The sequence below is a fragment of the Patiria miniata genome, unplaced genomic scaffold (genome assembly GCF_015706575.1).
Source record: "Patiria miniata isolate m_02_andy unplaced genomic scaffold, ASM1570657v1 HiC_scaffold_9, whole genome shotgun sequence".
Classification (NCBI taxonomy): domain Eukaryota; kingdom Metazoa; phylum Echinodermata; class Asteroidea; order Valvatida; family Asterinidae; genus Patiria; species Patiria miniata.
This window is the reverse complement of record NW_024037076.1, coordinates 22,769,913-22,797,874: the sequence shown is the minus strand read 5'-3', so window position 1 is coordinate 22,797,874 and position 27,962 is coordinate 22,769,913. Positions and strand designations below refer to the sequence as shown.

Sequence of the window (27,962 nt, the reverse complement as noted above, 5' to 3'; positions counted from 1 at the left end):
TTCTGCAAACGTTGTTGAAAATCACCAAGTCTAAGACTGTTGCCCATGACAGAAGTCATAAAAAATGTCGAATTTCAGCTTTTGCCAATCCATTGTCAAATGACGGGTTATGATAGCTGTTTCAGTTTGTGAAAAGTGCATTTTCAAATCCAAGACTTAAGTCCGAATGCCATTTCACAATTTGAAGGGGAGAAATCATTGAAAATTTGCATTTTTAAATCCTGCTTACGCATACAAGTATTTTTTCATCCACCGTCTTCTTAAATGATCCAGGAATGATTTGGATGAAAATACTGCTCCTTCAAAGACTAGCTCTCATACTGTAGCGCAGTCCTAGACTCGTACAGGTCTAATGCATATCGCTATATATAGATCCAGTGCACAGTGATCAATTTTATTGATGAAAACATATCGTTAGCTGTTTAGGAGGTGATGATTCTGCACCGCTTCGGGGTCGGCACAGGCTGCTTTACCAAACAACTTCCTTTTTTTTCAACGCTGACGGCAAATTTTGCCTTAACACCATTTTCCCTCCCGAACGTGACCTGGCGATAGGTGTTGGTCTGGAAATGTGAATAATTTCCGGCAACATGAACGTATTTTTCAAGTCTCTAACGTACTGAGTAATAGCCAAGTAGTCGTGTCTTTGTTCTCATCACTTGTTTCTCTTCATTTATAATAATGGTACATGTAGGAGGTATGCTCAGCGTTCAGCGATGTCCTTTTGTCAATCTTCTAACCTTGTTTCAATCGTCCGTCTTTTTTCCCAGGGCTGTTTGTTTTTAACCTTCTTGGAGAGTAAAACAAATTCTGAGACATGTTTGTGCCACACTAATTACATTTTTCAGTGCTCAGTGTTGCAGTTTATTGAATGCGTTCAGTCGTTTGTGGGTTTAATTTGGGTCTAAGTATGGTTGAAGTGGCTGCTGTGTAGTCTTTGTAGACAGAATGACAGTTTGAAGGCTTCACACACACATGCACAGATCTACTCTGTGAGTACTGTACATATAGCTTTCTCCTTAGTTCATTATTGAAGTCTCTTTCTTATAGACCGTATATTTCTCATTTAGACCCTTGATCTACACGTAACCTGTGTGATGTACATGTAGGCCTAGATATTTTTTTTGATGAGCTGAATTTATTTGTTGCCTACATGTACATGTACATCATACAGGCATGCAAATTGGATTTTTGTAGGTGCACTACAAGATTTTTGCAAGAAACCTTCCTGAAACCTCAAAAATTCTCCACTGTGTAGCAAACCATGAGCACATTCCTTGTACATTCAAGGAGCATCAGTCCCTTCCTCAATCCTACAAAATCCTCAAAAAAAAAATTGGGTGGATTTTGAAAGATTAAGTTAATTTTCTTTTGATGGAGAGTCCAGCCGTGCCTTTCCATGCACTTTCTAACATTCCTGAATCGCTGCAAACCAACCAATGATAATATCAGAACCTATCATTTAAGCATCATTGGAGAATGCACTTGTGATAATTTGAGCACAAACAGACACATGTGTATGACCTCAAGTTCTGTCTGTTTATAGGCTACCCTGACAAAAGGCTGGAGCATTTCCAACAATAGACCAGGCATCAGCTGGTCACTATCAATATACTCTAACAATAGGCACTTGTCTCCAGATGTTGAATGAATGGGGACATGAGAATACCAAGACCTTGGAAGGACTGTCTGCTTGGTATACAGGTGGTGGGTAGACGGGCTGGTATAAGGTGAAGTGTCTTGGGAATGAAACAGCTGGCAATTGCAAGCAAGAGCAGTGATTTACTAAAAAATCACAGGAATAGAGGATTGGAAAGAAATTTAAACAAGTTAAACTTTAAAAACATTTTATTAAAACAGTTACCAAATCATTGTATTTTAAAGTGAACTAGAAAAGGTTTTGAATTGATAGAGTATTGTTAGTAATTGAGATAAATGAGATGAAAAAAAGTTTTTATTTTAAGAATTATTACATTTTTGAGCACATAGTCAAGAAAATATTTTAATTTATTTTAAAAAAGACAATTTAAAAAAACAAACTGATTGCTGGGTTATTTAAATTTGGATCATGTGTAGAATTTTCAACCATCCAAGTGGTTTGTGACTGTCTCTATAAATTAATGTGTATGGTCTACCATATGCTTTATGCATACATAGAAATTGAATATTTAGCAATGCTTCATGATGCGTTCCACGTACCTGCTACAGGAAAGGATGTGTTAATACACCTTAGGCACCAGACTATTTATGGTAATGATAACAGTCAGTGTTTGTCTAGGAGAAGCAAGCGTAATATTGGCAATGGGCACTGAATAATATACCGTGAACATATACCAGCATATAAATATTAACAATTTTTACATGGAGGCAGTTGGAGGTTTTTGCAGGATTGAAGTTAAAATCCTAGTAAAAATGCCTAGGGAATTAGGGTTAAAGAAATAAACTTCCAAGTAATACTTTGGGTTGTACAATATCACAGGTTGAATTATTGTTGTCTCAAATATTTGTTCTGTGTAAAGGAAGTCTGAGAGAGGAAATGATTTTTAAATGTCTTTATACTAGCATCTTGGAGACTTTCATGGCATCATTGTGCGACTTTGCAGTTGAATACAGCCTTACAGGAGCTCTATATTTATGTAGCAAGTGCCAGAGTTAAAGTATGATTGTGAAGCCATACATGTACGATGATAAAAGATTTGCATTCTGCCCATGGGGTCAATTTAAGATCAGTTACAACTTTGTTGCTGGGAGCCAGATCCAGAAATATGGATTACAGAGTCTCATTAAGTACCTGTTTGGCTAAGCTTAATCCACTGTCTGAGTCCAATGCCAAGCACGATTTAATTATTCATCATTGATATGGATATTTTGTAGCATTAGACTGATGATGGTGTTAATAATGGATGTATCAACTGTAGTGAGGCTGAGGCTAGATGTGGCATGGAGGATATGGGAGTCCGTCGGTACCGTCCTAAAAGCGAGGACTTGCGGTCCATTCTCAATGATCCTGGTGTCCTTGTGGATAGCTGATGAAGCAATTGAAGCCAAAGGATTCTCGGGTCTCTGGGCTCGGGTATTTATTCAACCCTTGGCTGTTAATGACAGAACAAGTGTCGGTAGTGTGACATCTGGTGTGGCCGGACCGAGGGGAATCTCAAGCCTAGGCCCCCAGCTCCACGGGATGTGACTTGATCGATATGTATCGAGAAGGAAGGCAGAGGGGTCGATAGACATCCCTTGAGGGACTGACACTCTGTGACCGTGTTCAGAGGTGTCATGCATGGGAAGCACTTCTCAGATAATTGAGGAAAGAAACTGCCTCATAAAATCATTTAAATTGCAGAGTCTTTTTGTGTGATTTCCATGAGGAAAACAAAGCTGTTTTTTAATGCATATGTGTACAATGTCATGTACAGTATGTTTATTTGGGTGAGGGAATTCCCCCATTTTTGATTTCCTCTTTGGCACAATCTGCTGGTTCCAAAATTTGTCGAATTCCTAAGTTAGCCAGATTATAAAAAAAACTCAACAACCCAAATGTCTTTTTAACTGCTCATATCAAACTTGAAAATCTCCAGGATTTTTTGGGGTTTGATCTCGTCTCGATTCAGCAACAAGAGTGTTCATGAAGATGCACATATTTCTTATTTCTTACACTCGAATAAGAAGGTAACTGTTGGTGCTTGTTAGAATTGGTCAGGTGCTTTTGTCCCCACAGTGGTCTACTGGAGGAAGTTGTTGAGTTTGGGTGTAAAAAATCATCACATCATTAGAGTTGCCCTTTAACTTGCTAAGAAGCTGTGTGAAAAAGGTGGATTGAGTGCACAAATGGTGATGACATGATGCAGATTAGGAAAAGCTTGAGAAGCAGCTCTGTGAGTGAGTTTCACTCAAGACGTTTATCAGCAAGCTTCCAAATCGTGTAAACCGTCCGGCAACATCAGGGGATATTTCCCCAGAGACTCTCAGGATAAACATGCAGGAGAATTGGATGATGAGGAGGGCGCTAAGTCCGCAAGTCTGCCATCCAACCTTCTATCACCTCACTTCCCTTCTCCTCCCAATGATAACAATAATAAGGAATGATGCGATGAGGGGACTCCATGTATATATTCATTAAAGGAGAAGTCATGCATGTAGGCTATGGGGTAATCTCAACCCATTGGGAGGAATGATTGAAAATCGTAGAGAGTTGGACATGGTTTGGTGTTATTGGTGAAGCTGTGAGGGTATAGTCAAGGGACGGAGGAACATGAAGGTGCTTGCCGGTACTGAAAGACCTTCTTATATCCACTCTTTTTGTTCTAGAGTTTTCAGGTTATTGGAGGAAAGTAATTTTGTACACAGTATAGTGAAGTAATGCTGTACATATAGATGATGTTGCTAGTCTTAAAATCCCAAAGGAGATATTGCATAAATCACCTACGGATACGCATTTCATACGTCTGACCCTGTTTATCAATTTTTTTCCCCAAAAGAAATTTCCCACTCAACACCTTTCATTTTTTGCTATTTTTAGTATTACTAGTATTATTAGTATTACTAGTTTGTATCTGACAATTTTTTTCAGACGTTGTTGTGCAGTTGATGCATACGTACGAAACCTTGAATAACAGATTGTCTAATTTGCAGCTACTTGTAGATATTCTTGATTTTATTGCGAGCATCGATGCCTGGTTATATTTGACAGGTGGTCTGCGGAGACAAGATGGTCCGAGTAGGTCAACCCTTAACACCCAGTCTTGTGATCTAGAGAGAGAGGCATGCTAGTCAACGTAGCAGGAATGATTCATGTTCCATGCAGGCAAACGTGTTCCCTGGGGAGCACAGTTGGCCAAGGCAGGGAATTATTGGTAAACACGAAGCGGGTCTGAGAAGCTAGAATGGTCACGGTCAACTGATGAGGCATGTCTATATGATTAGAGAAATCTCTCGTCATGGAGGCAACTTGATTACATCCCAAGAACTTCCGTTATTGTCTTTGCGGATATTTCCTGTCCGTTTGGTTGATACGTCTTAAATAATTACTTATTTGATGGTAGGGAAGGCCGTTCATGCTTGGCTATACAGTGTGAAGGATCAAACTGCGTACACTGAGGGTATAGTGGGTTTAATAATGAAGGCGTATAATAAAACTCATGCTTAGTACTTTGCAAGTGCCTGTCTTAAGGTTAAATACAGTCTGTTTGACATGAGAGAACACAGTACACAGAACTGAATAGAGTTACACATGTAGGACTTAGGTCTTAATATTGTTAGGCAGGTGACTCACGTCTGTGTGAAGTGTCTTGGAAGTGTGTGCCGTGAAGAGTATCAGTCTGTTGCAAATCTGATTTCCAGAAACCAGAACAAATCCCCGTCTAGTCAAATTTGTACAATAAAATGTTTGGAGAACATGTACAGTGTACATGTACATGTATTTCTTTGAAGTCTGCAGCGACCTTAAAAGCAGCAAGATGGCATCTATGTACCGGTATAAACATCTCAAGCCTATGTTTAGATATCAATGTTCAATCCTAAGCATTCTGTTGCTACTTCACCGGATGCCCAATCAATCCTTAATATTTTTTTAACTTGATGCAGTTTGGACAAATGCACCTGCACAATCAAAAGCCAGGAAAGCTAGGCACTAGGCAAGGAAACTCTTCGATTCGGCATAATTCATTTATTGGTCAGAGACCTCCTTTTTTGTTTTTAGAGTGAACTACATGGCCTTCGGATTCAGTCTAAGGTTCCTTTCAGCGTTTATTCCCCTCAGCAAACGGCAGTCAACCTTCGACTGTTTTTTATGTGCTATCTCTTCTTTTTCCACTCGACTGCCGTTTGATGTCTAGATTCAATTGTCCACTTTTGGAGCCTTGCGGGCATGGCATGCGTAAGCCACTTTGGCTAGATGTTTGCTCACCTTCTAACTGCCTTTCAAAGGCACCGTATAATTTCCTGTGAAAATTTCTTTGGACAAAAATTATCAGAAGCTGGGCGGTTCATGCTGGCATCAAAGCCTTGGAAAATCCCTCTGCACTTTGGGTAAATTTGCCTTGCGAGCAGTGGCTTTTATTGATGACAGAGTCTTTGTGTTAAAATGTTATTGAGGTTGATATAACGAATGCTTTAGCAGAATGAATTGATCATTTCACATTTATCTTTACAATGCTTCCTGGGGAAATTTTTTTGTTGACTGAAATAAAGTTAGGATTAGTTATAAAAAGGAATCAAAAGGAATGAATAATCAAAGGAATGATTATATTGAAGAAAAACATAAGAAATTATTTGTTAAAAGCACTTTTGGAGATGGAAATGATATTGAAGTAACTGGAGTTTATTTGTATTAGAAACGTTTCACGTGGATGGCTTTATCAGACTCTTATTAGCACTGCTGCTACCATTGTTATTTCAAGCTCCGATCTCGTCACCTCATGGACTGCGAAAATTGAATGTCTGAAGAAAAGGCCTGCAATTTACATATACATGCAGTATTATAGTAAACACTCGCTGGCCATGCTGGCAAAAGCAGCGGCAATAGCGTAGGTAATATTGAGGTGTAGTCTCCGTATACCGTCATCAATCAAGCATTGCCGTAATATCCCAGTTCCTTATTGCCTCGGAGCCCGACCGACGATCAAGTAAAACCGACCGCTTCAACCATCCTGACAGGGTACCGGCTAATGAAACTGGATGTCTTATTATGCTCGATTGTACCCCTTGTAATACACGCTATACTGATCTGCCTTTTAGCCGGTAGTCCGTATTGTAGTCAGTAGCCTGGCATACCCTCCTGCTGATAGAGATTGATACCGCATTTCCTGAGACCGAAAATTCTATTAATTCTGAATCCCTGTGATTAAGAGTGATTTAAGAGTGTAAATTGGCATCGGATGTGTGCCAACAAAAAGGTCTCTGCAGAGCATTGTTTAGGGCGACGGTTACTAAATTATGACTTTTTATCATTTTCAAAGACGTATATAGCATGGACCTTTTGTGGTTCAAATGGCTCGCTGGAACATTGGAGCCGATCTTTAGATTCAGCGAAGTATGAGAAAATGTGACCTAGAAAACTTCAAAGGCCGTGTTATGTAGGTTCCTTAGCGATCTTACTTTTCTATTTTAATTGGTAGATATTCATTAGACTGTTCAATTTCCATCTGACTTTGTTTGGCTTCTTTGATGCACAGACATCATCCTTTACATCTTCACAATCCCTTCTTTATTGTCATTACCTTTGCCCCAAATCCATTTTCTCCGATCTTCAACCGTCCTTGATAAAAATAGGTAGGGAGAAAGCCCTCAGAAGAAAGACATGTTATGTATCGGTACAATCTAAGAATGAATCCAAAGAATGAATGAATATAAGAATGAACAAAGAAGGAACAGGATGCATCATGCAGTCACTTCTTATTACTGGTTGATTAATCCGAGAAGCAATAAGATCTCATCTGGATTTTACTGACATGTTTTGATCAAAGCATACATGTCTGAATTTCTCCAATCTTTGAGTTTTTTAATTTTCTTTTTGTCCTTTTCTGTCCCTTGACGATGTCTGAATTTCTTTACTTTTTGCTAGACCCAACGGGCAAGCCTGCTGTTCTTTTGAAGACTAAGTCACTGACTGACTCCCCGACTCCGCGACTGACTGAGTTAGTTAATTGAGACTTCCTGGTCCAGCCTGACTGGGCAAGCCCAGTCTTGTTGAGTTTTCCTCCAAGTCTTTTAACTCCTTTTTTTCTGTGAGTGTGTACTCTTTCTTGGCCACTTAGGCAGGCAGGTAGAAGGGTTAAGGCTAAGACCATGGGATTGTGGATAACGTAAAAGAAAGATGACAGCAACCGAGTTCATATGTCATCTTTTTCCGGCAGTGTCTTTGTAGGATTGATGTTTGGACATTAAGAGGAAACTTAATGCAAAGTGAGGCATGGAAACGACTAGTTGCATGATGAATGAGCAAGCTGTTGGTCTTTAATGTGGCCTATAATCATCCCATCCAAAGTACGATCACCTAGTACGATCAACTAATATGAACCCAGTGCTAGGCATCTTACATTACCGTACACTCTCTGTTGATGCTCGCCTGGGCTATCTAGCAGTTCATTCAGTGCATTAATCCGTGCACTAATTACGACAAAAAGCAAGAGGGGAACACGGCACAAGTACACAGGTATGCCGACCAATTCTTCCTTGACTAAATTTTCGTTAAGTGAAGCAGTAAAAACTCCTCATTCTGAAGAATGATATACCATTACCATCTTTCTCATAAAAAAAAACTCTTAGTGGGCATTTATTCTGCTTGATTCGGTTAAGTTGGGGAATAAATTTGTCCACTAATGGAAAAGCATGTGAACCTTATTGCGTATAATTTTTTTCTGCAAAAGTAATTACGTCTGTCTGGCATGGTCGGCAGTTGGTTACAATTTGGAGTAATTTGGAGCCTATTATAATTAGCATAATTGTGATGAGTGTTGATCAGCGTGGTGTTTAGACATTCTGTTGCCTGTACTTTTACCAATTTAATGATACTACAGGTGGCAGTCATTGATCTTAATTGAGAAATTGTTTTTACCAGACTGTCCAATAAGAACAAATTGGTCCTGTATTATACTAGGCACCCAGTGGCAAGTGTCACTGTACTTTTATGTTTCTGTGTTAAACCATATTCTCCCAAATCCAAGGAATCTTTCTGATTTTTTGTTCCGAATTGAGAAACATACCAAGCAGCTGTTACATGCCTCTTGAAAATCTGAAGTACAGAACGTTAAACATTGGGTTCTTGCACAGCAAAAGAGTTTAGAAGAATCAATATGGGTTTTCCCTTAAAAGATGCCCATTATTAAATTGTTACAATTTGTCCACTCATCCAGAAATCCTATTCAGTTTTACACTAATAGAAATAATGGGTAGATACAATGTAAACCATTTGGATTCACACATTTTATGCAATGAGCTTACAGAGCATTATAACCTTGTATTGCTAGATCTGCGTCAATCAATTTTCACCCATTCTTTCTGGTCATTGTCTAAAATTAGATTGAAAAACAAAAAATCACCCCACTAGAAACGTACAGTCTAATTTATTTTCACCCATTGTACGGGTAATACAACCTGCATTTTTCTCCTACCAATTTAAAAGGAATAATGGATGACAAGAGAAAAGGGAATGAGAGTGAATTGTTGCTGGTAGCTTGTAAATGCTTTCTGTAGTGTCGTAGAAAATCCTCAGGTATGGTGACAAAGAAAGGTTTTCTCATTGCAAAAAGTTAATGAAAAACCTGCTGTATAAAGTGAGATTTTTTTGAAACAGAAAAGATTCAACAAATGATTATTATTGAGGGAAATGGGACATACATGTGTATATCAATCATGAGTAAAATTCAAGTTGGCACAACTTCAGTGGTTTTGCTGAAATACAATGGAAGTGGTTGTGATCATTAAAAAAAAAATTGAATTTAAGGTCTTGGAAAATAAATACTTGAATTTTAGTGTTGCAGATAAATACGACTGTACGTGGTTTCTTTTTAGAATTTTTTCTTGAAAAGCAAAATTGCAAAAAAACACAAAGATGAAATTAAGGTCGGGCTTCAAAATCACTTAATAAAAGTGAAATAAAAAGTGGGATAATGTAAGTCAAAAACATGAAAGCTATCACAGGGTGTAAGTCAATTCTTGTAGATGGCATGATATGAGTTTCTTTTACATTTCTGGCATTATTTATGAACCAGATGGTTTGTCCATTATGTCTGGCTTCTGTGCATATAATTTCATAACGGTAAAATTACACGAAATATGAGCAGACGTAAATTGGTCACATGATTCATAGCGTGGATCCATTTCCCAAATTATCATTCGACTTTTTGCAATTTACTTCAGAAATTGATATGGAGACTCAGGGTGATGTTTCGCCTGCCTGGATTTAAAAAAAAAGTTAAATTATACAATTTTGATATTTAAGTGTTTTTTTTTTAGGCAAATAACTAATACTTCTCCCTTTATGGTGTTTCCCTTTTTGCTTTTCACTTTTTTGTTACTTTTCCAGTTTATACTCTTCAAAACGTGCCTGCATATGCTTATACACGTACTTTTATTTCCAAATCTTTTATTTCTGTAGCGATATACTTTTGCTTTGATCACAAGATAATATATGTATAAACATATTTGTACTTCTATTTTTGTATACTTATTTATAGTGGATGTTTGTAGAAAGTGATCCAATCTCCATTGTCCGTCAGAAAAATGAGAATGATAGGAATCAAGTGGATAAATCTGGAAACTCGGCAAGACTCGTGAATTGCCAGTCACAATGGTTAGATGGATGTCCTGGTCATCTTAATGTGAACATTTGTCTCACGGGAGTAAGCACCAAACTTTGCAGGTCATCGCAACCATCCAACAATCAACACAAATGCAATGATAAACCATTGCAAAATGCAGCACTAGGGATATGTAACGCTGATACTGCACGGTCAAAATTTGCTCATTTATTTCCCCCATGGTTTGGCGTGGATATTTAAAGATATTGGTCCTTGAGAAAGCGTACTCTGAATGAAAGTTAATATCTTGCTGGCAAGAAAATAGCCATGGTTTGAGTGGTTTTACCTTATTCAACAGCCGTGTTGAATCATTGATACCAGGCTTATAAGTGGGTCAAGTGAAACCATTTTACATGTAGCATCCTTCCTGTTTCGAATTCTTTCCAGAAAGTTTCAACATTCATACAGATTTGTGAGCTACATGCACATGTACACTTATGCGTATTCCTATTGCAAATTTACATGCAATTATTGTCATTATTCTCTATCCCAATTTAAAGTTGAATTCTTTGATGTTGCAAACTGTAATCTCAAGCGTGCATTCCTTTTGAGAATTGTTCCAAATTGGATTATGTTATTGAAATGTGTTGAATAGAATGGTGCGCTACTGGTGTACATGTATGTATACTGTACGTGAAGCATAGTTGTACATGTACATGGATAGCACAAACATTGCATTACTGTTTGAGGTTGTGCCAAGGTCTTTGCTACATGAATGTCGTTATCTGTCATGGAATGGAGGCAGTCCGTGTTCCGACGGTGGAACTCGTACAAATTGACTGCAGTAGAAAACAAGTACAGATAATGCTACGTTAAGACAAGGTCACACAGACTGTGGCATACCTGATGCGACCTGATGCGCAGGAAAGCATACTGGTATGAGTCTACTGGAACTAAACAATATCCTTAAGAATAATAGATAAACGTAGCCACTAGATGATTGATGTTATCCGTCGCGGGTATCATTGGATTGTTTGACTTCCAAGTATGTTTGGATTACTACCGAAACGTAATATTGTGTTATTTGAAATTTTGTACAAGTTTACACCTGAGTGTTATTATGTTACTCGGTTGTTGGCGGTAGTATCAACTATAATAGCTCTTGCTACAGGATTTATTTCTAATATTAGACATTAATAGTTTGCTGTTTTGGATTGTGGAAAGATGAGGGTGTACAGGTAAATTTAGGCCTCTCATCAATGCTTTTTTCCTTTTCTAAACAAAAGACGATACGAGCGGCAATATTTAGGAGCTCTTTGGAACTACAGCCAGCACTTGACTGATTCCCTAGTGACTCCTAAGGCTTCAACATCAGACACGGTGCCGCTTCCGCAAGCTGAACTACCAATGAACGCCTTTGAAATTTGATGAGGGTTTAAGAAGACCCTTTGAGCGCTGTTGCGTTGCGGGGCCATACGGTCCACGATTCCCGGGCTCGCTCTCTGATCCTCGAGGGAGCTGCAGAAAAAATCATTAGCTTGTGTTGGATATCCTCTGGTAAAATAAATGGCGGGGAGACTTATTCATCTGCCGTTTACATGAAAAAGCTCTTTGTGGGTGCACTCGTGTAAAAAGCCCCCTCAAGCTTAACGTCTGTCAAGCCTCTAGCTAAACCCTAACTGTTTAGAGTGTGGAGGTCTGTGTAGATTCTAGCAATATTGGTTATAGATTTAAAAAGAAGGGGAAAAAAAAACTGAGTTGTATGAGTTTGTGTTGGGAATGGTTATCGTTGAAACAGCTGTGGCTGCAGTCATTTTGGGTCCGGCTCGGTTTCAATTTATCTCAAAAACAACCTGTTGTCATATATGGTAATGTGAAATGCCACGTTGCACTACAGCGCACCTGTTAATCTACCGCAGACTATTTTATGATAAGCAGATGATGATTATGGTCATTATCTTTTAGGGTTTAGTTTTATTTAGAGTGTGCTGGTATGGTAGCATAGGAAAGCAATCATTGATGGTCTACATGCATAAAGCTGTTCACGTACCAGCATTTAATGAACAGCAAAGGGAATTTCCACATACCAGCAACATCCAGTAATTAATACATTACAGCCTGAAGTAAACCATTTCTATAAATCATTCATGGATAAAGACAATAACTCAACATACATACACAGTGTCTCCTTTCAAAAATTATTATAATGGTCTGTACAATTAAATGAAAGAAGTTTGCACGTGCCATACGGTAATATTTATTGTATCCAATCAGCGAAGTAGTACAATGCATAGCATGTACAAGTTGAGAAAAAAGCCTCAAACGTTTAACCAACAAATGTTCACCAATATGTCACTCTTGAATGCAACCAATCCAATAATGGACAAGAGATATATCGTCCTCAAACCTACAGGATCCCACAAACTATTGGATCTTGTTTCAAAATGGTTAGTGAAAATGTTCTTGTACAATGTCTATTTTACCACATCTTTCAAAGCTGTGCCAACTATTTGAAATTCCAACGAAATGTGGCTACAGTGTACATCCAGTTTGAGTTGATGAGGAAGGGTTCCGATGTCTGCATTTGTAGACAGTAGGTTATGGGTTCGAGTCCTGCCTCAGACAACCAAAGGTTTATTTCTCATTGCTTACTGGACATGGTGAACACTACCGTACTTCCACAATAACATGGCTGATTCCTGTCTATAAAGTTTTGTTATCATTGATATTTTTATGATGTTTGCAACTACTGTTGCTTTTGGATTTTTGTACTTTAACTACTATTTTTGTTTATTGTTGTTTTTTCATGCAGGATATCAAAGTAAATTGGGCGACTACACCAAGTGCAAAAAGAGACACCAGTGGTAAGTATTAAACTGGAACCCTGCTAGAATAAATGAGGTTTGATTTACTCCTACTATTTGTGCTTGTACATGAGTCGCGAATGATGACATGCTTCCGAGTTTAATTAATCATTTTTTAAAAAATATTGACAGAAATATATTCACCTTTCAAAAAGGAAAAGAATGCTAAATCTCAGAATAGTCCTTTTTGTTTTGTTTGTTGTTTTTTGTTTCATGTTACAGACTGTTTTCATTTGTTGATGTTTGCTTAGTTTGTCTCTTTTTCCTAGTACTCCATACTTGCATTCATTCAGTCATATTGTGCATAAATGTACCCCACTGTCTACGTTCACACAAACCATCGTATTCAACAGATGTAACAGTGACAGACATCACAACAAGTAGACAGTAATTGTGTGTATTGGGGATCATTAGTATAGTAGTTGTCATTGGCACTGTTAGAGCGATGAAACTGCCAGAAATCTACTCCATGGATGTAACTCATTCGGCAACCAAAGAGGGATGGATAAGACGACGTTATTGGTCCGAGCATCTGTCGCTAAATTACACCCTGTCACTGCGTTCTTGGTTTGAAGGAAATCAAAGATGTCGGCGTTCTGGCTGGGCAAGGAAAATGGTTTGGTAGTTAGTTGGTTGACTTGAGTCTGGTTGCTGGCTAGTTTGTAACATTGTTTAGTGTGGGGCCTGTGTTAGGAGAGTCTGAAACCAGGCTTTTATAATTACCTAGGTGTTTGTATCGTTAGACAACATACTGTTATGCATGATGCGCATGTAGTGAACGGTAAATATTGCAGAGATTACAAACCAGGTACATGTAGGTACCGGTATGCACCCAGGTACATTGTAGGACAAACAAAATACTAATTGTAGTTTAAAGGTAATTCTAACATCAAAAGACAAAACTACCAAATTATTATGAAATAACCTACTAGACTACAAGTGACTAATAGTCTCAAGCATCCTGTGAAATCGTGGCATCAGGTTTGCTGCCATTTTTTAAGAAAAGTGGAATTGTTTTCATTAATTTCTAATGATGGTCAACCAAGTATCGTTGGAAAAAACTGACTTTTTCCAAATACTGCCACCAAGTTACCAAATTTAGTAAGCCCACATTTTGTTTGCAATCGATTACACATTCGTGAACGGGTGCAAGCCAGCTAGTCAGCTTCCCTGACCTGACAATTCTCTGACGTCTATGCTCCGTCTCATCAGAAGTAAAGGGAACCAGACTACACATGTACAAGAACAGCAATTTTTTTTTTGATTTTTGCAGCATCTTTAATCATTAAACTTTAAACACGTCAGTGTAACAAAAATTGCTATAAAATAATACCAACTAATAATACTAACCCCCAAAATCCATGAATTTTTGAAAATTAAAAGAAAAAAAAAACATTGCATATTACCTTTAAAATAAGGATGACTATTGGTCTGGTTTTTTTTAATTTTAATTTTGATTATAATTGTTTTGTTATGGATGTTTGGAAAGGTCGAGCAGAATGGTGCTGAACTACTAGTACCTGTGTGTTAGGAACATTGTTCATATTTCAGTACAGTTTCTCTGAAACTGTATTAATAAGAAGCACAATACCTAAAACATGTAAAAGGTGCATGCAATCTTTCTATTGCGTAGCTAAAGAGGACTTTGTTGTGGGCTACATGTACGTGTATTTTGTTCCGGGTTTAGGATTTTCTATCCATTTCATATAATCCCTCAAGAGCACCATTCTCATAATTCTATTAAAAAGAAGTTGAGGCATGAAATGTCTATCACACTGGTAGGTAATTGTATTGCGTATTTACCGAAGTGTACCCATAATGCATCACTTTGTGTGACCTTGATTCTAGGTCAGGTGAAGATAATATTTGCAGTGCATGAAAGTCAAAACTAGAAATTGTGACCATTGTGCATTGTATCTGTTTGATATGAGTAAATGTGATGTTTCTGCCAAAAACAATTTTTGCTCTTTTGCAAATTTGAGTATGGTACGTAGGGGGTAGGAAGGGTACTTTCAGGCAGTAAACTGTATGCAGAGATGTATGTTTATTTACATTCGAAAATTGTCTGTGTCAGATGCATTTGAACAGTCTGCGTGTACATGTACATGTGTAGCATATCTGACAAAGTACCGGTACCTTTATGCCAATACATGTATATCAGCTTTAAAATGCACCCAATGCATTTAGATTGTGTGCATGTAACAATAACTTGCCTTAACATGAAGGCCTAAAATCACTGAGTAAAATCTGTCCAACAACAATTTTGTTTGATAAAAAAGTGGCCATACTTAATTTTCAAATTCTCTTTTACATGTACACACAGTCAGTCTCCCTTACCTTCATTATAACAGCAGTCTATTCAAAATTTTTTTGTTTTTTCTGGCATGCATTTTGCAGGTTTCAATTTGTCCCCTTTTTTATTTATTCATGAGAAGAAAATGAAGTTGGAAAATGAATGGAGTGTCATCTACCTGTAAATGGCAATTTTCCTGATAACAGCACAATTTGTCATTCAGTTATTCAGCTTGTTACGGTATGCTTGACCCCCAAAGGCAAAGCATACACCTGCTTAAGCTTGTTTTCAATTTTTCGTCTCATTTTTTTCCTCATTGAATAATAGAAGTGCAGCCATTGAAAAGCCAACTAGTATTATTTTTATTGCAATCAGGATGCATTTAGCTGTCTGATCATTGTATACCAATAAAAATACATACAATGTAGCAAGCCCACTAGCCTGCTTGATCTATATTGCAATCACAAATTGCTTTAATACCGACATATATCATCCAGTGCGCTCCATGTCATACTTGAAGTTGTAAACGCATAAAATATAGCCACTTTTTGCATATCGGAAAGGATTTATTGCGTATACATGTAGACAACAATCTAATGATCATCTGTAGCGCGTAAAGGACAAATAAATGCATCGTTAAAAGTACTGATTGACAATCTAGACGTGGACATGACTGTCGTGGATGTTATTACGGGTCGTCTTAATCGCTACTTCACGGTTGACCCTTGGACTTGGGGGGCTGTGATCTGCCGAGAGACCATGGAGAGTTTGGACTGGGAGTGATTTGTCGACAGTTTTGATTGCCTCCTTGACTGCGATCATATGCTTCAGGATGACAGTATCATGGCCCAAGAGAGTGCTAGGACGTTGACGTGAACTCCTCCCTCCTCCATGCTGCCTAGACTCCTCCCATGTTGTGAACTTGAAAACAATTCTGCTCATGTGTGACTTTCAATTGCTACATTATGAACATCCAACATTAAAATAACCCTTATGTGATTAAATTTACCAGAGCGTCCATAGATAACCCAGTTTTGGACTCGTTTTGAAGATAAGACAAATTATACAGTACATTACAACATCGAGGCACCTTGTAGACTACATGTACATCCTGACATCCAGCACCAAAACAAAACAGTGTCAGTCAGGGAAGTAACACTGACAGTGTTTATCCCATCTATGTTACTAGGATTCAGTGCAAGCTTAATGTCTAGACAGTCTTCATCTGGCATGTTGTTACAAATGACCAACCTCAATACCCACAAGCCAATGTGAATTGGATTCTGTTTTGAATAACCTCCTCCCCATAATTCTCTGTCTTATTTTGAGATACCTGTAAAAGCTTCTTTGACATGTGTGTTATTAGCAACTAAGCTCCCCTCAAACGCAGACTTTATGACAGTTGTGATGTCACTAATGTCATCCTTATCCAATAAAAGAATAGTCTGAGACTCCACAATCTCGTTGACACAACGGCCTTTGACCTGAGGTACTTCAAATCAACCTTCCCCCTTCCCTTCCACCCCTCCAGGGGTTTTGATCATCATCACTGGTCCATTCCGGTTATGACATCGCCGATGTCCTCTTTATCCAATAACAGAACAGTCTTTGACTCTGTTTATTCAGTAACCTTTGACCTCAGGTACTTCACACCCCTTCCCCTTCCTATCCCCCCCCCCCCCCAGGGGTTTTGATCATAGTCAGTTTGTTGTCCGTCTGAAATTATTCCAGAGGACTTTTCAGAGGTTGGCAGGTGGTGTATTAATCATGTCACAACATCACTATGGAGAGCTTGTCAACATCCGAGGGGAGTTTGAATTGACTGTCCGAGAGGGGGGCTTCACGGACGAGAAATCAAACCCCTCTCATGAATTATGCTTGGACAGACTTTGGTGAACGGTACTAGACCACGTTAACATGATATGCCACTTATACATTGGAGGTATAACTCTTGAGATGTCAAGGGGCGAGTCGTTCCAGCAGAGGATGATCAGTTGGTTGGGGGGTAAGGGGTGGGGGATTGGGGTTGGTCTGCAGTGAGAAATAAAAACTTACAATGTGGGAGAATTATACTCCATGAAGGCAATAGAAATTGAATTACTGAAACGCCCCGAAATAATAATGGTCAGGCTTTTATTGTTTGCTTTGCTCAGTGCTTTGAGGTGTGAATCAATACAGTCCTCATGAAGAAACACATTTCATATACATGTAATCACTATAGAACATTTGCCCCTTCATAGAACAGCTTTCCCCAGAGATGGCACCCCAGTCATAGCGCATTGTTTTAATGTGGTCTAATGAAGGCATTTAATCGGTACTCGATGAGTTACATTAAAGTTTTCAAAACAGAACCAGTGTACCAGTGTTCAATCTGTATTATGGCCACTACATGTAGTCAGCTAGTACCGGGGTACAATACACTTGTAGTTTTTAAAAACAAATTGTCATATTTCTGGACAGTTGTGTGAGAAACATTTGATATATTTTGTGTAAGTTTTGTGTCATTGCCCATTTCCAGATCTTAAATTTTGTCTTGTATTTTATCAACAGTTCAACGTCAGATTATTTCAGGTAAATTTTTTCACCTATTTATTAATTATTTAATAACAGATTCACTACAGTCTACTGTACATATCGCACTTTGGCATTTAATCGTACTTTAAATCTTGAAAGCCACCTTTTAATGAAACCCATCTTTATTTTCTGAATTTAAAAACAATTTGAGCCATCAAAGAACATTTTTTTGGGTCTGACTTGTTATGATTGGCCTAAAACCGAAAGAGCATAGAACACAAGTTGGAATTCCTTCCTCCTTTCTTGCTCCATGCTAAGACACTCTCCATCATTAATCATCTAAAAAGGATGGAAGATGCTAAGGAATAAAAGGCCTTCAAATGGATGGTTGGAGATGGGTACTGATAATGCTAGAGTCGGTGCCACACAAAAGGACAACTGCGGTCAGAAACCTAGGAAATAGGTCAGTTAAAAAAAAAAAAAGGAAAAAGAAAGACTGCATTTCCATTTATTCATTCAGGCTGTCATCTCTTGTGCAGTCAGTGTTGTTTTGGAGATGGGATGTTTCAATTAGATCTCTGTTGCCAGCAAATGACCATGGATGCGAGGGGGGACACATTGCACAGTTTTAATTGCACCTTGGATATGGTCAGATGTTGTGAAATATTTATGAGTACTAATCAGTGGCAACATTGTTTCTTTTCCTTTTCTTTTTGGAGGTTGTGGGTTGTATCTAGATCTAGAGTCTAGTGGGGGTAATAATCATCACGCCCATTATTTGCATACTGTTTAAAAATTGCCCAAATGAGTCCAAATTGTACACTCTTGTCATTGCAGATATGAAGTTTACGAAGTTGTCTAAAAAATTTCAGATAAAAAAAACCACAAAAATATGTGACAGGCAATGTGACAAAGTGACCTTAAATAAGCTAAACTTCTACAAAGAAATATACAGTGATAAAACTACTGTTCTGAGATTTTCATTGAGGCAGCATATTTTATTTAAAATGAAAATGAGTTGGGTGTTTGAATAGACCTGATTCATGAGGCAGCCATTTTTGATCATGTTCCCTGAAGGGATTTTATACATTTTAAAATGTTGAATGGGACGGTGCCAGACTATTTATACGTTCCAAGCCTCAATTTAAAATTGTCTTTTGAAATGTAGCTGAAAATATTAGGGTACAAATATGTTTAATCACAAATTTCAATTATTCATCAGAGCAGACTGGTATTTATTTGTAATTAACTTGATGTCATTGCTTTCATTTCTATAAATTCACAAGTTGTAACAATGAAGAAGTTACCCCGCTTTCAATTTAATATGGCCGACTCGTGAATAAAGCCTATTAGTGACACACAGGACAGGGAAATGAGCGTGCAGCATGTCGCAAAGATGCGGTTTCAGCCTCTTTCCCGAGAGACGGGAACAAGAAATAGAATGAAGCAGTGTATAGATTGAGTGTAATTCTAGACCTTTACAAACATAATTAGGATGTTATGAATGTGGGTCTCAAGATGCTATGCCAATTGGTATTATGGGACCTGGAACCACCAAGTCAATATTGAGACTCTGGCCAAGCACATCCAGTTTCTCCCGAGGATATTAGAGGTTTATAGGTCTCGTTCACATGTGACTTTTTTTTCTCAGGTATGTTCACTATTTTTTTTTAGAAGAAATAGTATCACTTATTGTGTGTGTGCAGGACTGCAGGTGGCTGAGAAAGTCATGAAAGTATTCCCTGTACTTTATTCCTTACATGTAGGCCTTCATAAAAACTATAGACATAACTATTCCACTTAACAGATTAAAAGGAAAATGTGATTATGGCACGGTGGCATACGGTACAAGCCGGATGTAAGAATTGTCTTAGACACCATTCATCTGCACCCATTGACCATTTGCACCTGCTTTGAATGCACATGCACACGTACGTATGACATTATCACCTGTCAATCATACAGCCTCACAGAGTGCAGGTCTGAAGATGTACAGGAAGCATTGGTACTGCTATAAAAGAAGAAAATCACATGCTGATAGCTTTTTTACGTTGAAAATACGATATCATTTGGAAGTTGTGTGCGTCAACAAGTCTCGTCTATACCATTACCAAAGCGAGAAGAGAGCAATTAATCACACTGCTTGTCAGTATGGATGGGATGTTTGATAGATGGGACCAGGCAAACAGGGAACCATGCAAAAACTTGTCTCAGTGTCCGTATGATTTATACACACTCGGTCATAAAATGACTGGTACGCTGGTACCCTGGTACCCTGCCATCAGGACACCAGGGGTACTTGATGGTCACTACTGCAGGAGTTCATGTGATCATAAGGCCTTTGGTTTTATCTGGAGAGTACGTTTCTTGTCTTGATTGTATTTTGGGAATCTTCCTGTAGTTTTTGTGCAGATGCATTTCTGCATCTTTATGATATTGTAAGGAACACTCGCTACCGTACAAATGGAAAATCTTCAACTTACATACGTACTGCTCAATTATTATACAAATGTACATGTTCACGCACTTCATCCATAAATTTTGAAGAAAAAAATTGCTTCTTGAAAAGATCTTGATAGAATCCAAATAGACATTTCCCATCTGCATAAAGTGGCAATTTGTTAGACAAATAAAGGAATATAAGATGTGTTTTGAGAGGGTTTGTCTCAATCCTCAGAGGTGTTTTGAGAATGACTAGAGACGTGGCCACCTCTCTCTAGATGGTGAACCCTTCCACTCCACTTGGTTCAAATAATACCCATGTACATTAGCCACGCGGAGACTCGGCTGTTAGATTTCACAGTTAAACGTGGTAAAAGACCGAGCTAGAGGTCTATCAGAATACAGACATTGTGAAAGGTCGTTTAGGCAATTATTGGGATGCTAAAAATAGATCGGAAGGGTTGTGGGGAGAGCATGACTGATGTCTGAGGGGAGTTGCTGGGAAATGAGATCGTGTGACCTAGTTTTCTGAACACTTTGGGATTTACGTAACTTCAAACCTGGACCCAGTTTCATGGGCTTTTATGCAAAGAATATTGCATGTAAATTTACGTGAAAAGAGGAAACGGGCAGAGTACCAGTTAGTAGCAATATATGTCGTATGACATTGTAGCTGGTAAACCATTTTAGCTAAGAAAATCTTTTCTGTTTTGGCAGCTTGGCAGCTTTGTTGATAAATTGTATTTTTAAAAAAATTATTTTGAATCAAACTAAATTTAATATTTTAATTAAGTTTTTGTCAATTCTGGAATTGGAAATATGAGATGTTGTAATTTGACCACTTTTGAACCACCTTTACATGTAATGATGAGAGTATCTCGTGATGGCTGGGATGTGGTAAAACGCTTTGAAAGGGAAACTGATGCGCACTTAATGACATTGACTGATTAATACTCCAGCAATTTCTTCCTGTGTATTATCCGTGGGCTTGTTGCTGTGAGGGGTAAATTACTGGAAGTAATGGTTCATAGTAGCATCTGGAAGCTTGTTATTTCTCCATTGGGTGCTTTATTGAATGCGAGGCCAGCATGCACGGATGAAGTGTGGTCCCCCTGATGAGCTTGTTGCATTATTGAAGTATTCCAACCATCAGGTGGTTGAGTCTTCCCTGAAGAGACACTTCAGCAGGTGTTTGCTTCATGCCGCTGAGAAAGGATACAAACAACTCTGAGTTTGACTCTCAGTGACAGCTTCTCTGAATCTACTCCCGATATCCAGCAGAATACTGACAATAATATGACTAGTGCAGACGTCAGTGGTGTCGGTTGATGGATGAAGTAGTTAACATTGATCGGGGCAGCAGGCCACTTCCTAGTTATACCCCGTTACCCTCTCACAGCCTCAGACCAATTATCTTGACTCTATTATTAGATGAGCGGCCTATTACCAATGGAAATTGGATTTGCACTTTTCCTCTGAGATTATTCTTTAGATTTTTGCCGGGCTCTCTTTCAGGGAGCACAATTACTACTAATCAGGTCCCATTTCGCTTTGTCCCTGTGCTGTCTTTTGAAGCATAGTGTTTATGCGGTCTGGGTTACCTGTAGAGGGACGGGTGTAAATGTCAGGTGGAATTGTTTGTTGGCGTTTTACATCTCCAGAGTCTCTATCTCGTGCTCAAATTGAACGCACGGACACGATTTTGTCCACTTCCCCTCATGCAAGATGCAGCATGCATGAAACAATAGGGTTGTGCTGTAGGCACCAGGTCAGAAAATATTCTGGGTAGTAATCTAGTCATGCATTGCATACAAACTTTAATATACAGTCAAACTTTGGCTGAGATTTGTCTTGCCCATGGAAATGTACACAAATTATTGGCTAGTCCCTCAACTTTCTTAACCCTAACTCCCTAGGCATTTTTGCAAAATCCTCCAACTGCCTCCATGTTAAAAATTGCACAGCCTCAATGCTGCAGAATCCTACGTTATACTGTATCTTGAATGTGGACCTTGGAGGGGTGACCACTGCCTCAATCCTGCAAAATCCTCCAGCAATCACTGTCAGTACATGTTGAGGCAGAGCCAGTGACATCCTGGAACAGTGCTGAGGATTTCAAGTATAATCTACATGTAGGCCTAAATTTATGCATGGTTGAGCATAAACACCTTGACACAGTGCATCTTCCAAAATCAGCCACACAGTTTGGCCATATAGCCTCAATCCTGCAAAATCCTCCATTTTGCAAGGATCTTTTGGAGGATTTGGGAAAGTTAGGGTTAATAAAAAAACTTGTATGATTTTTAAAAGGAAAATAAGGAATTGATTACCGTGTTATCTTCGTTGATTACATTTGTGAATAACTTTTATTATTCCTTTTGAATATTCAGGATATAGAACAAAAAAAATAAAAATATTTCCACAATTTAGTAATACAAAGTACTGAACTTATAAGGCCAGCAGAATTGGAATATTAAAAAAAATCATTCTGGGGCTGAAAGTGAGAAGCAGATTAAATTTTCAGAAGGCGGAGAGCGTTTGTCATTCACATCATAATCTGCAGCAATTATCATTACCAGAGTAATGAGAATTACTTACATCTATCAAAATGGAAATTTATCTGGAGAAAGAAATATAATAGAACTAGATGGAATCCTTGAATTGTTATGCCTTGGTCGAAACTGCAATTATCTCGTGGATGTTTGGCATTGCATGCAGTATCAGTCCATTTTCACACCAAGCGCTCAAGCTACCTGGGACTTTTGGGAATTGCTGGGGTATGCCGATGGCGCTATTTAGACGCCATGTCACCTCCCTTGGACCGGCCTAGTCGATGAGTTTTGCGGGTCATCTCTGCTTGAAGTCACACCTTTCGTCTTCCTTGCAAACCTCATCAAACCATGAGAAAAAGACTGACCCATCGTCTGTTTGTCTTGAAATATTCATGACAGGGATATTACCGCTCCGTAATTACGCTGAATCCTATCTTTAATAGTCACTAAGGTCTTATTTGTATCCGGAGGGATGTTGAAGCTTGTTCTCACCATTATATACTTGGGGTAAAGCTGCTTGTATTAATGGACGGAAAGTACTTCACGTTGAAATGGAAGCGTTATTGCACCTGTTTCACAATTTGGTTGAAAATTGATGTTTTTTCAATGGGCCTCAGCATTCTGAAATTTGTTTTTCTGTTTTTTTTCTGGATCAGAAGGGCTGGCTAGTTGTCCTCTGACAAAGTCGACTGACTGACTGACTGACTGACTGACTGACTGACTGAAAGACTGAGTCATTAAGCATAAATAATGTCCTAAAGTGACATTCTTGGGTCCGATTGCTTTTACGTGCTTAGGCTTGTTTAAAAGATATTTCATTTTATAAATTTGAAGTTAGTATGCATTGTGCATTTCCTGCCTGGGGTGAAGTGCAGTGGCTTTGATGAAAAGACTGTAGACAATGAAGTATACGGTCTAAATGCACTGAGTTTCCTTTGACAATTTGAGAGACGAGGGAAGAAGATGTATTGATGGTTTCCTGCAGTGAAACTGACATTTTAATCAGGTTGCTGATGCCACAGATGACACGAAATTAACTTGCTAGGTCAGTAAGTAGTATGCCCTGTTCATTAGTGGACAGTTGTATGTATTAACACCTCTCCAAAGTTGACAGAGGACTGCCAAATACTCATTAATATAGATAGAAGAGGGGGAAGTGGGGCCAGTAAACCTAATGTTCTACATGTAGTTGGTTGCTTATTAAAATTTGCACTTGGTACGGTTGTAATTAGAAGATGTCATCCATAACTTCACAGGAAAACGTCACGGTTTGTTAACTACAGCAATGGATCCTACGTAACTGTTCACGCTACTTTATATCTCTGAAGTAACGTCAACTACCCCCTCTCCCGCCCATCACACATCCCCTCCCCCCCTCCCCTCCCCTGGCACCTACATGTAACCTCCGGGTGCTTCTGTAGAAGAATACATTACAACTGACATTATATAAGAATAAATGTAACAGGGGATCAACCCTCCCTGGTGGGAATATTTAACATGCTTCTGTCCTCTGTCGTAATTCTTTCGTTTTATATGAGACTCCCTGACCGACTTTCCAAATACCTGGATGTATAGAGTTACTTGATTAATCTACAATATATTAGATCATTCCTGCAAGGAAGTATGTCTTGCTCTGATAAACAGAACAAAATTACATCGAAGGAGACAAATTTGGCACAGTTTATATATTCTGAGATAATTGTGTCCATTATTCCTGGAAGGAAAACACCTTGAAGCGTTGTAAGAAATTTGAATAATTGAAGGATTGTCCGTTTAACACTTTTTTCAGGATTTATATTTTTTCTCTTGTTAGTTGCATGAAAAGTGTCATACTAGAGCAAGTTCAGGCGCGAACTATAGTTAACCTTAAATCGACTAACTTTGCTGGAATGAGGGATGGTTGGACTACTCGAGTTGACTATTTGGAACCAGAGCACGGGCACGGTTACATCACTGGTTACCAATAGCTGCGCGCATCATAAAGCACAACGGGGAGCCAGGAGTTTTGACCTTTGTTTGACTAGAGGTGTTCGCGTGATGCTATTAGTGCGCAGGCCTGCGTAAGTTACCGTCTGTCACAAATCAACCTCTAGTCGACTGATGGTTGTCGTTTGAAGTTGCTCTCAGACAGACAGGACTGTTCATATTTGAATGGTGCACCATATGTTATTACATTGCTAATTTCCCACAGTAGCGGTCCCAGAAAAACAAAGAAGTTACTCCGTTCGAAATTAACTTGAGTGTAATAGTAGCACTGACAAATTGAAATTATATCATTTTCCATTGTTTTTTTTTGGTAGCAATATGAAATTGAGAAATTGATTTAGTTTCACTTAAGAAATGTAAAAAATAACTGGTTTTGCAAGAAGGAATGCATGCAGAAATTTCAATTATTGAAGTAAGTAGACCCCGTGTCAAGAGTTCAAAAGGTCAAGAGTTCAAAAGGAACATTGATGTTCTACAGCCATTTTTCAAATTTTGGCTTACCTTTTTGTATTTTGGTTTCATCATGGGTTTCAGAATCATTTTCAGAATCATTTTCAAAGGTTTACAGGTAGAACCAAATTAACAGATGGCCTAACATTTATTGTTGTTGGAGAAAATGAAGGCACATCGAACCAGATGCCTCAACTCAGGGACCTAAAAAAGCAACGGTTTGGAAAAGCCTTATATCGGAGTGAAACACTGAGACAATGAACATACTTCTGTGGAATGGTTTATTGGAAAACCTACATGTAGAGAGGATCGGTGATGCTAAGACTTAGGTTTACAACAAGAACTGACGGCAATTGGTGATGTATAGTGCAGGCGCCATGCTCTAGTTGATTGTATTAATGGTTTCCAGGACTCTGTCGCACCGCATCAAAGTTCACGGCTCAGGATGTTGAAAACAAATCACCATAGATACGCATCGTCTAATGTTGGGAAAGACTAACTGCTGATGTTCCCAAGATACAGTATACATACATACATTCTGCAATACAAAGCAGTTGGAGTGGCCTTGGGTTGTACATGTACAACGCTTGCCACTGCATGTCTGAAATTTTTTTAATTTATTGGAAAAAAAAATTGCATGAGTTTGCAACTGCATTTTAATTTTGTCCCACTCAGTGTAATTAAAATCACACTGTGCATTGGAGAGTTTCCATAACCATAACCGAGTTGGCTTCTTTATACATGTACATGTAGACTTTGGATTAAGTAGTGGTTTATGTATAGATTTTTTATAAAGGTGTCATTTAGCTGGACAAGGTAACCCATCCACAGATTCTATTTCTTCATTTCTCGGATCAGAATCAGATAAAAACAGAGCGATTTATATCAGGTTGTCTGGTCTTAGTAAGGGAAACAGTTGGGTTGAATCTAAGACGATGCCGTGGGCTTGAGTAGGGTTCATTGGAGGGTTGGATGGTGGGTAATATCAGGCATGGTTTGGCCGTCGGCAGCTCATGCTCGGTCAAGCACTCGGCTTATTATGAGGGGAGCCTAGCTGGGTATGACGTGTGGCTGTGAATGCTGCATGGTCATGATATCACATTGCAGGGCATATTACAATCCTGAGATGAAATACATCATCATAGTCATGTACCGGTATCACCATGGTGATATAAGGTGGAGATTGCCAGTCTTTGCTCCTTCTTGTCCTTTCCCTCTTGTTTGTTTTAGAAGCTTGTGGTTTGAAGTGTGACCTATCCTGTAGGACTTTAAATGATCAGACATTTTCAATTCATTGACATACTCCGGTACTATGTTCAAGATGCGGTAAACTCAGCATGATAAATAAATTATAAAACAATTATTTTGTTGGAGTCCGAACTTATCCACGTACATGTATGTCATATTTATTTAAATATTGTTTACTCAGCTGGATCCACGTGGAACAATATTTGTTGTCTTTCACAAGGGTGTTATTGATGTTCTAGATATCACAAACTCATTTTAGATATATATATATATTTATCGTTGTGTCACGTGTGTGGTATCATCAGGTAAAAAATTACTAATTAATTCATTGAGTAAATGCCAGCCGTGAAAGTTTTGTTGACAAAATGGAGACAAATTTACGGACGGTTCCCAACAGTGTGGTTGAGAAAATAAATAGATGTCCAAGCTGTTGCAACCCACACACATTGTACATTCTACTTTAACTGTATGTAAATGTCCATTATAACTTTGATGATCTTTGACCTATATGTAACCTTTGACCTCATCTTTCTCTCTTGTTGTTTGTTTTGTCTGCAGGTCATCATCATATATTTGTTGGTGACTTAGACCCTTCAGTTGAGACAGCTGATCTCTATAACGCCTTTTCAGCTTATGGAACCGTTTCGTAAGTATCAACAAAATCTTAAAACATCTATGACGTTTTCTTTTTTTCTTTCACTTTCATTTTGGTGCTTGCCATGCTAACCTTGTTGGAGCTCAGTTTTTCTTTTAATAGTGATTGGATTTATGCATGCAACAACACTGACTCTTGTAGAACACAACTTTTAAACTTTGTTCGTTATAAACCATTTTGATGAGGTCGTGTATGTTTTAAGCATGATCAACTTTGGGGCTGTAAGCAACCTTCAGTACAATGTAAAAAGCTCTTGAGGCAAAGTAGGTCTTCTCCGTATGATAGTCAGATGTCTGAAATTTCATATTTGAGTGTTAACGTGATTAAGAAGTTCATGGAACTAGTTCCTTGGACCTCCGTAAATATGACTTGAGATTTGTGACATATTGAATGATTAACACCTACACACTGTAGGAGTTTTGTAGAGTCATTGGTTTGAAAAGGGGCTGTGTATTAACCATTTTAGTTTTCTGAATGAAATCATGGGATTTTCTAAAGCGACGAGCGATGAGATGTACAGTGTAGGTCTGATTTGCTTCATTTTCATAAGAGATTTTTTTTCTCCTTGGCATGTTGAATATCTTTTGAAAATCAGATTTTGTAAATTTAGCGAATTGCACAAAGTCACGTTTACCTTAAATGGTTGACCAAGGTTTTTTTAATGTAATTTGAAAAGCTGTCATGCCTTCATTAATTGCATTGAAAGGAGACAATCGGAAG

General features: G+C 38.4%; 1 protein-coding gene across 5 annotated transcripts in view; it reads left to right on the top strand.

Annotated features, from left to right (window-relative positions):
• LOC119719926 (nucleolysin TIA-1-like) overlaps positions 1-27,962 on the top strand; it is a 72,727-nt gene that overhangs the window by 23,871 nt on the left and 20,894 nt on the right. For 4 of the 5 annotated variants that reach the window (XM_038189406.1, XM_038189408.1, XM_038189405.1 and 1 more), the window contains 3 exons: positions 13,051-13,102; positions 17,946-17,966; positions 27,146-27,233. In XM_038189406.1, the coding sequence (XP_038045334.1) occupies positions 13,051-13,102; positions 17,946-17,966; positions 27,146-27,233 (161 nt within the window). The remainder of the gene's footprint in view (positions 1-13,050; positions 13,103-17,945; positions 17,967-27,145; positions 27,234-27,962) is intronic. The other variant, XM_038189407.1, reaches the window with a different exon arrangement.